We start from the raw sequence: 15645 nt of genomic DNA, 5'->3' as shown, positions 1-15645 counted from the left end.
ATCAATACCAATAATTACGTACTTATGCGTCTTTTCACATTACCTTCTAAAAGAATTAAAAGAAATTTAAAACAGTAAAAATTCAACAATCGAAATCGAAAATAAAAATGCATGTTGCCCCAATTATTTTATTTTATTTATTCTTTCCTAAGTTGATAGTTTGCCTTTTTAATTCTTTTAAAAGTGGTTTTCCCTATTATTTAAAAGTAATTCTATGAAGCAATCATTTTTTCATTTTCACACTTTATATTTATAATTTTATAAAATATATAGATATATTTTATAAAATGTAGAGTGTGATTACTGAATAGTGATTGATGAAATTTTTTTAAATTATTTAATATTAACCTACTTTTTTCTTTGAATAATACTACTCGTTATTTTAATTTTTATCATTTTTTTATCATCTATAATGTGATATTAAGTGATTATAAATTATTTATTATATTTCACTTATAAATTTATCATTTAATGTGATATTATAAGATAATAAAATAATGATAAAAATTAAAATGATGAATACATTATTTCTTTTTCTTTACATGTAAAATTTGCAAGGACACGGAGCATGCAACCATCGGTGTTGACGAGGCATTTCTAAAGTAGGTGTGCAAGTGCACAAGTGATTGGGTACTGAGCGACAAAAAATCATTGATTTTACGGTTATAAACAAATTTTATTAAAAAAAAATTATAAATTGATATTATTTTATATGATATATTAGATCTATTTTATAATTAAAATAATTTTATAATCTAATATATTACATTAAATCATGTTAATTTATAGATTTATTTTTACGAAATATTTTTAGGCCTAAATCATTTATCTTCATTTACTGTCATTGCAAGTGTTATTAACACATGCATCTCGGTACTGACTCATACAGAACTAGAACAACTCAGCAATTGAGTTCTTGGTAGGATTCATCCACTTTATAATGGTTGAATTACATCTCATACTTTTTCAATATTTATTTTTGTTAACGGATCATTAACTATTTATGATCAATTTAAACAAGAATAACATGTTTAAAAATGAGAATATGGATATTAATCTATAAAAAAAAATAAAAAATCCTACCCCAACAAGGTTTTTTTTTTTTTTTTTTAATGTTTGCGTACACTTCATAAGTTAGTAAATAGGTTTAAATACAATTAATTGTCTAAGGCAGAAATCAAACCCCAATACACCCGCCAAAGCAAATCTATTTTCTAAAATAGGCTTTGCCCACACGTAAAAAAGAGAGAGAGAGAAAATAATGCAAAATGAGTGCTAAATGCAATTAGTTAAAGTCTTAAGGTACTAAAATAATTCCTATCATACCACAAGTCAGCTAGATTTGCTTAAGGAAAACTCAGCCTCTATGATTTTAGATTGATGTGGACTTCTTCGACACATACAACACGTGGCGTTCAACTGCTTCATGCATTCTTTTGGAATAAAAGCTAAATCATTTTTCGAAAAAAATCCAAGCTATTATTTTTTTATCTGAAAATCAGAAAAGGCAAGTAAATTTGTAATATGTGTTTGTTTTCATAACTCATTTCAACTCATTTCATCTCATCTAATTATTATAATTTTCTCAAATTCTCATATAAAATAAAATAAACAATTCAATTTTTTCAAATCTTAAAATAAAAATAATATTAAAAAAATATATTCTAACAATATTTTATTCAACTTTTAACTTTAATATCAACTTATTTCATCTCATCTTAATTTATCTACAAAAGCAAACGAGAATGATTAGAGTGAGTTGAGTTGAATTGAGATAATAAAATATTGTTGGAATATTATTTTTTAATATTATTATTATTTTAAAATCTGAAAAAGTTGAATTGTTTATTATATTTTGTGTTGAAATTTGAAAAAATGGTAATGATGAGTTAAGAGTAGATGAAGATCTAAACAAAGCAGAATTTTGGTCCAACCCAACAAAATTGGAAAAAAGAAATAATTAAAAAAAAAAAAAAACATGATCACATTTCTCATTTTAAGTATTTATATCTCCTAATTTATGTCATCTCAAATCATCCAAAAATTAAGATCTACCTAATTATCACACAAAACAAACAATCCAACGACATAATTGAAACAAATTCTATACAATGGATTAGGGAAAAGCTTACACTATTGATATAGATGACAACGATGATGACGACGACGACGAAGCCGAAGGGGTAACCAAAACGGAACCGTCTGGTGAATTCCGGCAAAGAGGGCAGGTGGCATTCATTTTCAGCCACTCATCTACGCAATTAGCATGGAAATAGTGATTGCAGTCGGGTATAGTTCTAAGTTCCTCCTTGGGCTGGTACTCGGAGAGGCATATGGGGCAAGTATTGTCATTAGGCTTGGGTAAACGTCTACTCTCCCCAAGCAAAGTCTTTGGGTATGATTCTATGGTGGGTCCGTCAAGACCCGTTGCAAACATGGTGCGTTGAGGAGTAATTGAGATGGAGAGTTCTGTGCTTGGATGGCGTCTGCGGCTAAACACCCTAACGAGACCGCATAGGTAGCATGCGAGCCCAATCATGCACACTATTCCGGGTATTCCCACGCCTATCGCCACGCCGTACTTCACGCTCCTCGGAAGACCACCTAAAACAAAATTTTAATAAATAAATTGTGAATAAAAATTAAAAATAAACACGTTCAATTTGTTTATTATAATAAATTTCGACACATTTAAATTATTTAATTAATATTTAAATTTATTTAAAATATGTCAGATTATTGAATGTGATCATTACTTGACGTAGTTTAAATAATTGTTCTTTTATTATATTTAAATCTACCTAAACGCTTGGGTCCAAAAGCCTTAAATGAGTTTTACTAATAATCATTCCCACGTATCATAAATTATATTATATTTTATTTATTTTTAAATTTTTAAATTTTATTCTTTTTAATTAATTGAATTATTTTATTTATTTGGTAAGAGAAAAAATATATATATATATATAATATATAGTGTGTAAAAGTAATGAATAAAATTTTTCTATAAAAGTAAGAAAGATGATGCGGAAGTTTTGTAGTCAACCTCCGGCCGATACACATACGTCTCTTTAGTAACAAGTTGGGGTTGGACAATAGAGAATGCCGACACTGCTGCCTTTGACTACGACCGGTATAAAAATTGAGTGGGGTCCAAAACTTCTAGGAAAATAAGTATAGCAGCACGGTCGTCGGTAGCAGTCGCGCAGCTCTTGAGACATTTTTGTGTTGTGATGAACTAGTCCTACTCCACCGACCTGTGTTTAAACTCTTGTTTTTGTTCATATCTCGCTTTCTCAATCTCTCTCCGTGTGATCATCCTGTGATGTGGAATTCATGTTCACAGCTAGCTCTCGAAGAAAGCGATCTCCCACCCCAATCAACTGGCTAGCTAGAATAATGGCTTTTTTATTAGATGATGAAGGAAATTAAAAAAACAATAAACTCACCTAGAGCCCTATGTGTGATCATCTGTTTGATGGGAACCGTTAGGTCTCATATGGTTACACATGAAAAATATGTAAACAGTAATAAAATAATTTGAGTTAAAATATTTTATGAAATCTTAAAAAATGATAGAGAAAAATTTGAGTAAAAATATTATAAAATTAGAATATAATTTTTATTTTGAAATTTGAAAAAATTAAATTATTTTTTGTGTTTTATTTAAAAATTTGAAAAAATTATAATGATTAGATAATAATTAGATAAAAAATTAAAAAAATATGAAATTAGAAAATGCTTGTATTTGAATGATTTTTTAATATTGAGATAAGATGATATGAGATATGTTGAAACATGTCTTTGTAAAACCAAACCAACCCTTAATTGTTTACACATGGTTGTTAAAGAAAGAGATATTCTACCACCCCCTGAAAACGTGTCCAAGGAACCACGGCCGGCACTGCATCCCTCTCTTCCAGTTGTTCTGACTTTATTAATTAAGATGTTGATTTTGATTTCCAAACCTAGCTCTGTTAATAAGTTATTCTTTTCACGGTTATAGCTAAGGAGATAAATATACTATACAGTGTAGTTTTAACATCTAACGATCATTTCAATTCTTTAAACCACTTTAGAGAGATTATATGTTCATTTCATCATTTTAACATAATATTTATTGTTTTAAGCTTATCAGAATGGTGTTGATTTTTCTTTCTTTGTTTCTTTATTTTTTGTTTCTGTTCTGTGAATTATCCTTTTGGTCATTGGTGAATCAAACAACAGGGGAAAAACAAAAAGGGAAACCAAAGCAATCTACCATGTTAGCCCAAGTACCTGGCAAAAGTAATTTTGTCTGGGAAAGCAATTAAACGTACGTACCATTGTTATGATTGCTTGGAATATTGGAGCATCCAACTTCCAGACTCGAATCATTCTCGCGAGCACAATCTCCGCCGCTCCCTGCACATCGTTGACAATTGGGCACACCCCAGATCAACTGGACAGGTTGTGATTGTGGAAAAGGAAGCAGAGCCGTGACAGCCGTCGATATCATCCTACACGACGTCGGCGGCGACAAGATATCAGTGTACAAAGTCGTCGTAAACAAGACCTTGTAATCATCCCCGCTGAGGCAATAAATCGGCCAGTACAGATACATCATCGTCGCGTTGGACGAGCAGTTGAAGAAGGTGAAGTTCTCAGGAACCTCGAACTGGAAAGGAGAGTTGGAGAGATTGAAGTTGTCCAGGAACCGTTTGGGAAAGCAGTGATTCGGGTCGCTGATGTATATGGACTGCCCCAGGTAATCGATGTCTTCGACGACGAAGTCTCCAGAGTAAGGGAGAGTGAGAATCGTTTGGCTTTGGTTGTTACACGAGAGATCGAATCCCGGATAGCCGCAGGATTTTGGTTGAGAGTCTTTCAGTCGGAAAGGGAACCTAACCGGCGGGCTTTGGCTGCCATCGCAAGATGAAGTTTTGCAGATTGCGGTGCTTGATTCTATCCGTGAAAGGAAGACCCAGATGAAGATGAAGAATAAGAAGCTTTGGAAGGAAGCCATTTGAGCGAGTGACTCGTGAGGTACAAAAAAAATGGGCCTGCGGGGGGATACACAATTTGGTTGCTAAGTTTCTTGAGATATGAAAGGTCAGACGAGTCGGAGATTCTTTAAAGTCGGAAGGCCCTAGACTTTCTCTTTAAAGTCCTCGGAGGAAAAGTTGCCAACAAACTGGACTCGAGGGTATAACGGGATTTTGACTCGGAAGATATAAGGATACAGGAGTCAGGACACTTGCTGGCTATTATTTATTTATTTGGAAATATAGAGTATTAAGTTATTAACCTTCAACTTCAAGCTGAAAATCATTCAAAAGGAAAAAACTCCAAGCTGAAAATATTATTAGATAACTGTCGGGAATGGACTTGGGTGCACTAGGGACGTGACCATAACAATCTGAAGGCAAGCAAAGCAAGGTGGATGGAGGGAAAACAAATTTTAGGGAGAATATTGGATAGATCGAAGTGATGATAAGTAAAGCAAGATAGTCTATACGTAAGTGGAGGTGATCAGTAATTGAGGTTGGAAGGGATATTTACATCCCTCCTGGGCGAGTTGAGCTTATCGTGGAGGCCCAGTGATTAGCAGTACTGTTGACCCATGAATTGTATAAGGATGAAGAAGGCCCAGGGTCTACACAGGAAATTGTTCGATGTGGAAAGATAGAACTTCGCCTACCCTCACACTACCCTGTAGACGTATGTCGTGATAGTGCCACACCACGTTTAAGGATCAGATACAGGATGTGGACAGATATCACGACAAGACCTCATGTATAGGGTGGGCTCCGACTCCAATTTTGATTGGAGTCAGAGATTGGAGTCAAAGCTCAGAGCTCCAATCAGAGTTGAAGTGGGCTTCCCCATTTGGCCTACTCAGATTGGGCCTGGGCCCATGACCCAACATTTAAGGCTCGATCTGAAATTCAGATTGGCCCACTCATGTTTAAAAATAATAAAAAAAAAATTATGTAAAAAAATAATTAAAAAAATCTAAAATACTATAAAAAATAAGTTAAAAAAGGAAAAAATTAAATTCAATAACTAAATCATGTACAATACAAAAATAGGTGATTTAATGTGTGCAAATGATAAATTTAAATTTAAAACTACAAAGCATAATAAATTTAAATTTACAACACCAAAATATTAATAATGTCATAGATTTCATTCAAATATGAAATAGCCGCAATCCCCCACATCAGTCTTGATAGTTTATGCATTTGAGTCGATGACTCGATAATGATTTCTAATTTTCTTGCATGAAGTTTTATTGATTAAATACACTATTTTTTCTTTAGTCATTTAACTATAAACTTCTAAACCATCAACCAAGTGATATATGACATAAAATATGACACATTATGAACTCACTTCCACCTTTAACTGTGACAAGGTTTGCATAATGGTAATCATGGTATTGAGTTTCTCACCAATAAATGGGTCATCCCACAGTGAGTCTATCTTAGTCATCCACAATTAGTCTGGTGTTCATAGTTAGGTCTACAAAATCATATAAATTATAAATTAAATAATGAAAATATTAAAATTACATAAATAATCATTTAAAACCATAAAATTACTTTATTCAAGCCTATAGCTCTTGGCATCAACGATACCTACTCTAATGGGTGTTGAATTTAACCAGTTCTGTGTGCAAACGAGGGTCTCGACAGTGGTCGGAGACAGTGAACTCTGATAAGCATCCAAAACACGACCTTCATTATTCGTATGAAGTTATAATATTATGTGGAGAGTGTTAATTTTATATGAGGTTAAGCTAATAATTTGGCTGGAATCATTATTAAGCTTTTGTTCTATTTGGGAAGTTTACATTTTAGACTTGAATTGTACACTGGCAAGTATGATGATCGATTTTTTTTTTTTTTTTTGTGCGCGAATGTATATACCTGAAGGATTAGGAGGTATGTGAGACACCAAGAGACAATATCATAAGGTTAGAATCTTGGAATATTAGATTCAACATAATGATTGAAGATTAAAATATGCATGAAATGGATGAGATGGATAAGTGCCTTAGTCTTTGTTTTAAGTGCAAAAAATTTTGAGGAAGAAAGTTTTTAAGAGGGAGAGGATGTAACACCTAGGCCAACACCTAAGCCTAGGTCCAAGCTAAGCGAAGCCCAACCCATTGGAGAAGGAAACAACATCATTTCCTAGAGGTCAATACTCCTCTGGTTTCCCTCTTCTTCCCCACACCCTCACAGTTTCTCCCTCCCGATTCCATCTCCACGCCGTCACCTCTCCTCTCCGATACTTTCTCTCTCCACTCACTCACGCCACATTTATTTTCACTTCCAGGTCTCTCTCTCTCAACAAACCGATCAATCTCTCTCTCTCTCACTCTCTCTCATGCTGAAGACCAAGTACAATGACCTGCACCACCAAATTGACTGCCCCACCGCCTCAACCCTTCGGTTTCTCCACCAAAGCCACGCCCAATCTTGTCAGACTCCTCACGGCAACGCCATCATGAGCCTCACCACCACACATCGAGCAAGCCACTGGAGCAACAACCTTTCCTCCACCATAAACCATTGAAGCCAACCTCACTAATGCCATACATCAACACCATAAGACGTGAAACCCGCCACCACTCCCACATACAACTGCAAACCACCAAGAACAAAGCCCAGCCTTGCCCAACCACTGTAGCCTCCACCATCAACCTGCCTCCCTTAGCCCTTATAACACCAAACAACAGTCTTCACACACGTCCAACAGGCCACCTAGTGGGCGCCACCCAACCATTGCTTTGCACCACTACTACCCACCCTATGTAAAACTGCCAAAAGCCCCTATTTTCCCTACATCCATAAATAGAGTCATTGCTTCCTGCCTGTGAGCCACAAGTCGCAACCACCTTCCTCTATTCGACCACCACCCTGTCGAAATCAACCACAGAAAGTGATGTTGGAAGCCTCCCACCAGCCCAGATTTGCCACACGTCCTCCCCATAAGTCCTTTGTTGCAAAATCTCTCCCTCCACTCTGTTATTCTCTGGTTGAGACCACAGTTCCATTTCTTCCCGCAAGACTCCACCACACAGAGGAAACTATAGTGATTGGCGTTTTCGTCCGACCACCCAGAATCCGCCGCCGCACCTCCTTCCTCTCTCGATGAGTTCACTTGGTCTCTCTCTCTCACGCACCTCTCTGTGCCCAGAGTTCCCACTCCTTTAAAATGGAGATGGGTTATGGGCCTCAAGCCCTTTGGTCAAGTGGCCATTCTTAATACTTTCAAATGGGTTGGCTTCTGCATGTGATTATATAAAAATGCCAAGTGATGATGTTTTTTTTTTTTTGGTTATGATTATCGACTAAATATATTTAAGTATTTTGGTTTTTAATTAGAAAGTGCGTGCTTAATTAGATAGTTACATACTACTGGAAATTTACGTAAGTTACATGATTATTTTATAAGTGACAATTGATATCTTTTTGGCACTATTGTAAGGATATTTAGAGAAATTAAAAGGTCGAAGTAAGCAAGGTTCATATGCTAGACTTTGTATAAAAAGAAAATGAACTAATATTGATTTTGGAAAAATATGCATATTTTGTTATAAAAAGAAATTTGAAACAATTTCAGTTGTTGGTTCTGCATTACTCATGAAATCTGTATAAAAGAAAAAAGTATTTTTGTCATGACTAGTGTAGACATGAACAAATTTTTAGCATTCTGTTTTGATGATACAAAAAGAGTAAATATGAAATCTGAAAATTTGTACATGTTATGTGAAGATGCTCTGAATCTGTTTTGAATATGTGAAAATGATATGAAATTGTTCAGTACTCTGTTATGATATGACGTGGCATCTGAAAAAATTTGGCATAACTTTCTGATTCTATTTTTGGTCATGATCTGATGATTATGATTATGTTTTGCTTTAATATATGGCCCTGCTACGAGTGATAATAGTAGCCTCTGGTCCTGTCACGGGTGATAATAGTAGCCTCTGGCCCTGTCACGGGTGATAATAGTGACATATGGCCCTGTCACGAGACATAATAGTGACCTCTAGCCTTGTTATGGGATATAATAGTGACTTATGGCCCTGTCACGGGATAAAATAGTGACCTTTAGCCCTGTCACAGGACATAATGGTGGCCTTTGGCTTCGCCACGGGATATAATAGTGGTCTATGTTATGAGTGCAATCGATTTGGTGTCATTGTGATTTATATTCTGTTTGGCTTTCCACATAATGCACAACCCTACTACGAGGTCAAACGTGGTCTCTGTTATGATATGATATAATATGATACGATACGATAAAATGATGATGCTTAGTTATGCTATACCAAATGATATTTTTGAATAAGAATATTTCTGAATTTTCGCTCTGATATTTTTGATAACATGTTCTGATTATGCATTTTAAAAATAAAAATATTTTGTTCAGCATTTTGAACTCTGTAAATGCTCATGTTTACATACTAGTATATGTTCTTTGCTTATTGAGTTATTGATAACTCACCCCTTATCTCCACAATATTTTTCAAATGATTTGAATATTTCAGCTGGGGATAAAGATTATGGAGTATGAGTGAGGTGATTTAAGCATAATGGATTAAGCATAAAAGGTTTATATGAGTATTGAGGAATTTTTATTAAGTAATTTTGGCGTGTTCTGATGATTTGGTATTTTGAGAGGTTAATTATATTGAGGTAGTTGGTTTGGAACAATAATTTTTCTATGACATTGAGAATTGGAGTCTATAAATATTATGTTGGAATGTGAGTTTAAGTGACAGGTAACAACTCTTCGACCCTTGCGAGATCGAGAAAGGACTGAAAACTTGCCAGAATTTACCTTCCACCAACTTAATATCGGGAATGTATCACTAGGTACTTCGACATCTTCCATAATGTAACGCTCAACCTCAGACTTACACCGGATAATATTATTTGATGTACGGTTTTGATGATACCGTTGTAACAACAATAAATTTAAACTTTGTGCATGCGCGTCATCTCAGGAAGATGTCGAGCCGGTCGGGCATGAGGAGCTACAACCTTCAGTTAAAGACTGACCACTATTGTTGTAATGGTTATATAAATCATCAATATCACATTTAAACGATCTAATCAACTTATCAGCGTCCTCATCATCGAGGGTCCCTAATCTAACATTCTACAATCGACAACTTATATCGGGGGTCAAAGTTCACAACTACAAATAATTATCTATTTATCTTCTCCATATTCCCTCAATATTTATTATATTTTTATTTTATTCTCATAGCTATTACATTCAACAAGCCCATACTGTCAGCACAATTCTGTTGCAAGTGGTCATAAAGTCCCGATAGCTCCTCGAAGTACATGTTCGTTGTGGAATATTTTGTTTCAGATATCCACATAATTATATCATAAAATAACTTCAAAATTTAAACAAAATACTTGACATGAGATACGGAATGCCATCTCGACAAGTAGTATAAAAGCCGGGCATTAGGTTAGAATATAGGACTTACGTTCTCTTGCTTGCTTAAATTCTCTCCAACAAACGAAAAATTAATTTAGGCGTCGGAGGTGACCCTTCAACCTCGAGCCCCTTACTTCTCTATGTTGCAGGTAATTGAGTTCAAGAGAAATACTTTGGGTCTCGAATTCGGGATCCAAAAAGTGTTCCGAATGGATTTTTTTATTTTTTACTTAATGATTAAAGAAGTATTTTTTAATGATGTGAATTTTTTATTTTTTTTAAATGTTTATGATGATTAAAAAAATACATGAAAAAAATGAAAAGAAAAATAAAAAAATAAAATGTTGTTTCGGGACAATTAATCCGGATATTTTTTCGGAATGTGTAGTGCTGCTATTGAGTTCAATATCCGGTATGTGAAACTGTCATCAATAGAAATGATTGAGATGAATGAGGACGTGCTCATGAAAGAAAGGAGAAAGGTAGCCCGTGGAGATAAGGTCCCGAATGCAAGGCAAGGAACAACATAGTCCCTTAGATTGGTTGACCCATTACAATTACAAAAATTACAGAAATCACAAGAAAAGTTTAAGCGAAAATAGGTAGATTTAATTATTTATATATATTTTTGACACTCTCTTATGTGTAAGCTAGACTCATTCTCAATGAGTGAGCCCACTACATAGAATATATAATTATTAGATTTGAGTGTAGAGTCAATGTTCGAATTATCACTTATTTAAAAAATTTATACTGATTTAATTATTTATATTTAATTATTTGTATTATATTTTTAATAAAAAAGTAATGATATAAGCAATAAAAAATTAATATGAAATGACTACAACGGAGTACTGAAACATCGTAACAATGTAGCAAGTAAGGAGAACAATTAGCCCGCAATTCGAGTCACGTTAAATAAACTACAATGTGGGATAAGAGTTCAAAACACTTTTTTTTTTTATAAAAGTCTTATATACCTAGCATTATTCTACCATAAATACCTCACAAAACAAAGTAAAAGGGATTGATCTCTTTCGAGAATGGACCCACCGGCCTAACTCTTTCTTTTTAATTTGTATTAATAATTAACAAACTTCTCATGGGTGGTGTTGTTGATTTGTTAACTGGACTATCTTCTTCAAGAAGCCAATCATCGTAGATCATATATGGGGCCTATGAAAATATTGAGTAGATTGGGAAGAAAAGTAAAATGTCGAGAACAAGGCCAGCAGTTTGTGTTTACTACATCATTTTTTCTTTTGTTTGAGTTGATAAATTTGCTTAAACATTCAAAGTGCTCTACAGTACATCAGAAAATCTGTCAACTTCGACGCGGGTTTGAATTGATAAAATGCCTACAAAGAATATGAAAATTGAGAAAATCTATTCAGAATCTTTCACGTTAACTATGCTAAAAGATGATTAGTCTTTTTAATATTTATTTTTAAATTATAATAGATGTCACTATAAGTAGTGTGTTATACACTAAGCTTCTTTGTAACAAAACTCAATTATGAAAATTAACAAACAAACAAAAGTCTGATTTATTCACTTTGGTGAGATGATGGCATGATTGCAAATAGAGAACTATTACAGATACAAAAAGATTACACAAATTAACGTAGCTTCATGGATCCGTTAGATCTACTTTACAATAAAAATAATTTTACAATATCACGTATCACATCAATTTATAAATTTATTTTTATACAATCTTTTTGTGACTAAAATATTTTTCTTGTAATATGGGGAATTTAGCAAATACAGTAGCAGCCAATTCAAATTACAAGCATATGCTGGTGGTTGCTAGTATAAATTGAAATGTGATTAAAGTTTTTCCTTTCTTTTCTTTTTTTTTTTTTTAATTTTAAGTTTTGATTTTGGGGATTTTTGTAGCTCTCCAGCTTCGTTTTTGTGCATGATATTATTTCGCGAAAGCAAGCATTATTGATTGAGGTTCATCAAGCAGGGAACAACGTAACAAATAATAAACAAGTTGTTCATGAATAAAAATTATAACAATCCACCCACGAATACTTGGGTTTAATAAAAGAGAATATTAGAGAGAAGTTATTGTAACAGTGCACACTTTGCACTCACTACATAACTGTTTTTAATTCTCTACTTTTTTATTTTAAATTTAGGAGATGTGTGGTCTAGATAATACCATATTATGTGTGTAAAATAATTATTTTTAACAATAACTTTTATCTATATTTATTCTTAATAAAAAGGGTGCAAAGAATAGTATATGATTATATGTAAATTAATATATATATATATTATATAATTTGGAATGCAAATTGAAAAAATCAGTGATAGTCTGTGATTAGAAAGTGTAATTAATCCTCATTTTGTTTTTACAAGTCTATAATCATATCATTAATTAAATTTAAGGACCTATTCCTATATTTTATTATAAAAAAAATGATTTTTACATAATATTTTTTTAATTATATTTTAAATGAACGATATTTTTATAAAATTTTTTATAAAAATAAAATTATTTTATAAAAATTAACCTATTTTATAGTATTATTATGTAATATGTTGTTGATCTATCATTAGTCATTCATACAAAATCTAGAGAATCTTAACAGTCATGTACAGCAAAAGCCAGCTGTTTGTACGGTGTACTTTTTTCCTCCCAATCTAGGGACATCGGAAAGTTGAATTTAGGAGTATCTTCAACACGGTTTTGACTTGATTTAATGCTTGAAGAAAAGTACGACCCAGGATAAAAATGACCATAGACTTCTGAAGTACATGGCTTGAATGTGTGTTTCGTAGCCCCAATTCATCAAAAGACTCTACCAAAATGGACAGAAGTACATGGTTTAATTACATAAAATTAAATTATTTTATATAATTATTACAATATTTTAAGTTATCACATAAAATATAATAAATACTTTTCAAATTTTAAAATAAAAATAATATTAAAAATAATATTTTATTCAACATTTAACAAAATATCTCATATTAACTGCATAATCAAATGAGGTCGGAAGGTTTGGATTCAAAGTTCATCACAATTCATCTCATCTTATCTTATTATTATAATTTTCACAAATTTTCAAACAAAATATAATAAACAATTAATTTTTTTTAAATTTCAAAATAAAAATAATATTCTAACTGTAAATGGAGTAATCCTTGGGGCTGGGCCGGTCCACGAGGCCTGAAGAATCCTGAAGCCCAAGGAAAAGGGCTGGGCTGGGCTGGGCTGGGCCAGGTCAGGCCAGGAGGGGGAGCGACCGGGCCAAGCACGCTAACAAGAAGACAAAAGGCAGGACTGTCTAACACTGCTACATGCCGACATTTAGGGACATCCCTGTCCCTGAACCTTGGCATTCGGAATCTCAGATAGGTCAGAGGGATGGATGTACCTGACCGGAATCACACTGCATTTAATGGGACTGAGACGGGCATGCCACGATGCATTTAATGCATCCTAGGGCTCGGCACGCAACACCTTGCCTCCTGGGGTGTTAGTGACAACCGCAATCAAGTTTAGCAGAACTTTTGCACAACAGAGAGTTGGCGGGGACACTCGACCCCAGTATGGAGCGTCACACCCTCCACCTCCACCTCCACCTCGGGGACCACCCCAGTCAAGTATAAATACCCATTCCCTTAGTTAGGAGAAGGGTTCAGACTCTTTCACACTTCAACAAACACCCTCTTCAATTGAATATTTCTCTCTTTCACTTCATCTCAACAACGAACTTAGACATCAGAGGTACCACGGCACCACGAGGCCCCCAGTCTCTATCTCAACAGGATTTAGACCAAGCTTAGCAGCGTGAAGTTGCCTAGGCCGCGAAACATGACAACAACAGTGGCGCCGTCTGTAGGATCGTTTCTTTTCTATAGTAGCGTGTTATTTGCATGCTGGCAACAACACGCTCCCAAGTCTCGCGTCATGAAGAAGAACAATGTAAAGAAATAGAAGCAAGAGCCAATGAACAAGCTGAAATGATATGGAAGCTGATTGATGTGGTGACAGCTTTCCGCCAAGAGAATGCCACCTTATGGAAAACTAATGGGAAAATGGAGGGAGGCAAGCACAACCACCGCTCTGAGTCATGTCGAGCCCCTAAGGTAACGACAACCGAAGAAGAGCGACGTAGGATGCACCTTGAGCTCCGTGAACTCAAGGACAAATACGCCAAGATGGCTAAGCAGATGGGCACGACATCCACAATGGACCAGTTGCTTACCATTACGAACCTGCCATATAGCGCTGAGGTTATAGTGGTCCATCTTACCTCAATATTTAAAGTTCTGCAGATAAATGCGTACGATGGATCCAGGGATCCCTTGGATTATCTGGAAACATTCAAAACCCATATGATCCTGCATGGGTTTTTGGGGGAAGTCGCGTGCAGGGCATTTCCTCTCACTTTGAAGAGGATGACGAGAGCATGGTTTGGGTCCTTGCTGCCTGGTACCATTGACAACTTCTTGGAGCTGGCCCAACTCTTACTAACTCAGTTCATGGCAAGCAGGAAAATTAGACGTTCTACTGCCTACCTCTTGACTGTGAAGCAACGTGATGATGAAAGTTTGAAGTCATACCTGTCTTGGTTCAATATTGAGCGCATGACAACAAACAATTAGGATGAAAAAATCACTCTATCGACTCTGCTAAGGGGTCTGGTCCCTTAACCCTTTTATAACCGAGATCGTGCGGAAAACCCTAACTTCATTGAGGGAGTTTATGGACCGAGCTGACGGTTTAATCAACTCTGAAGACACGCTACGGGCGCTGACAACTCCTTGGAAGACCGAGCTGGAATGGGCAGATAAGAGAACCATCGTCCATAGCAGCAGAGTGAGCCGGGAAGGTAACAAGAAGAAGACACGCGAGACCAAGCGCAAGGAAAAGTAGCTTGCTCGCGGGCGGGTTAGACAACGCACGCACTCCAACATGGTCATGGAGGCCAAAAGAAACTCGAGCCCACAGGGAGAACAACAACAAGGCCTGACTTGCCCTGAGTGTTGCACCTACCACTGCATTGACAGCTTCCGAATAGAAGATTGCTTCACCAAAAAATGAAAAATGGAAGAATTGGAAGCTCTGCTAGACCAGCGGAGTGACGAGTGACGCGGCCAACGACTCGATGGTCGCGCACAGCCACGGAAGAGTGAAAGTCCAGCAAGGTGGAGGGCAAGAGGGCGGCCCAG

General features: G+C 35.2%; 1 protein-coding gene across 2 annotated transcripts; it reads right to left on the bottom strand.

Moving 5' to 3' along the window:
* Nucleotides 1–1966: 1966 nt before the first annotated feature.
* Nucleotides 1967–5101, bottom strand: LOC121268908 (putative RING-H2 finger protein ATL21B). 2 transcript variants are annotated; one of them, XM_041173178.1, is made up of 3 exons: nucleotides 4504–5101; nucleotides 4324–4404; nucleotides 1967–2604 (listed from the first exon to the last, which is right to left on the bottom strand). In XM_041173178.1, exons 1-3 carry the CDS (start codon nucleotides 5003–5005, stop codon nucleotides 2129–2131), a joined length of 1059 nt encoding a protein of 352 aa, XP_041029112.1. In that variant the 5' UTR covers nucleotides 5006–5101; the 3' UTR covers nucleotides 1967–2128. The 2 variants fall into 2 exon arrangements, with proteins under 2 accessions (XP_041029112.1, XP_041029110.1); XM_041173176.1 differs by having other exon boundaries at nucleotides 1968–2604; nucleotides 4324–5098.
* Between the last annotated feature and the right edge of the window lie 10544 nt (nucleotides 5102–15645).

Source organism: Juglans microcarpa x Juglans regia, chromosome 6D (genome assembly GCF_004785595.1).
Source record: "Juglans microcarpa x Juglans regia isolate MS1-56 chromosome 6D, Jm3101_v1.0, whole genome shotgun sequence".
Classification (NCBI taxonomy): domain Eukaryota; kingdom Viridiplantae; phylum Streptophyta; class Magnoliopsida; order Fagales; family Juglandaceae; genus Juglans; species Juglans microcarpa x Juglans regia.
The sequence above is the reverse complement of the archived record's forward strand: the minus strand, read 5'-3'. Positions and strand labels throughout refer to the sequence as shown.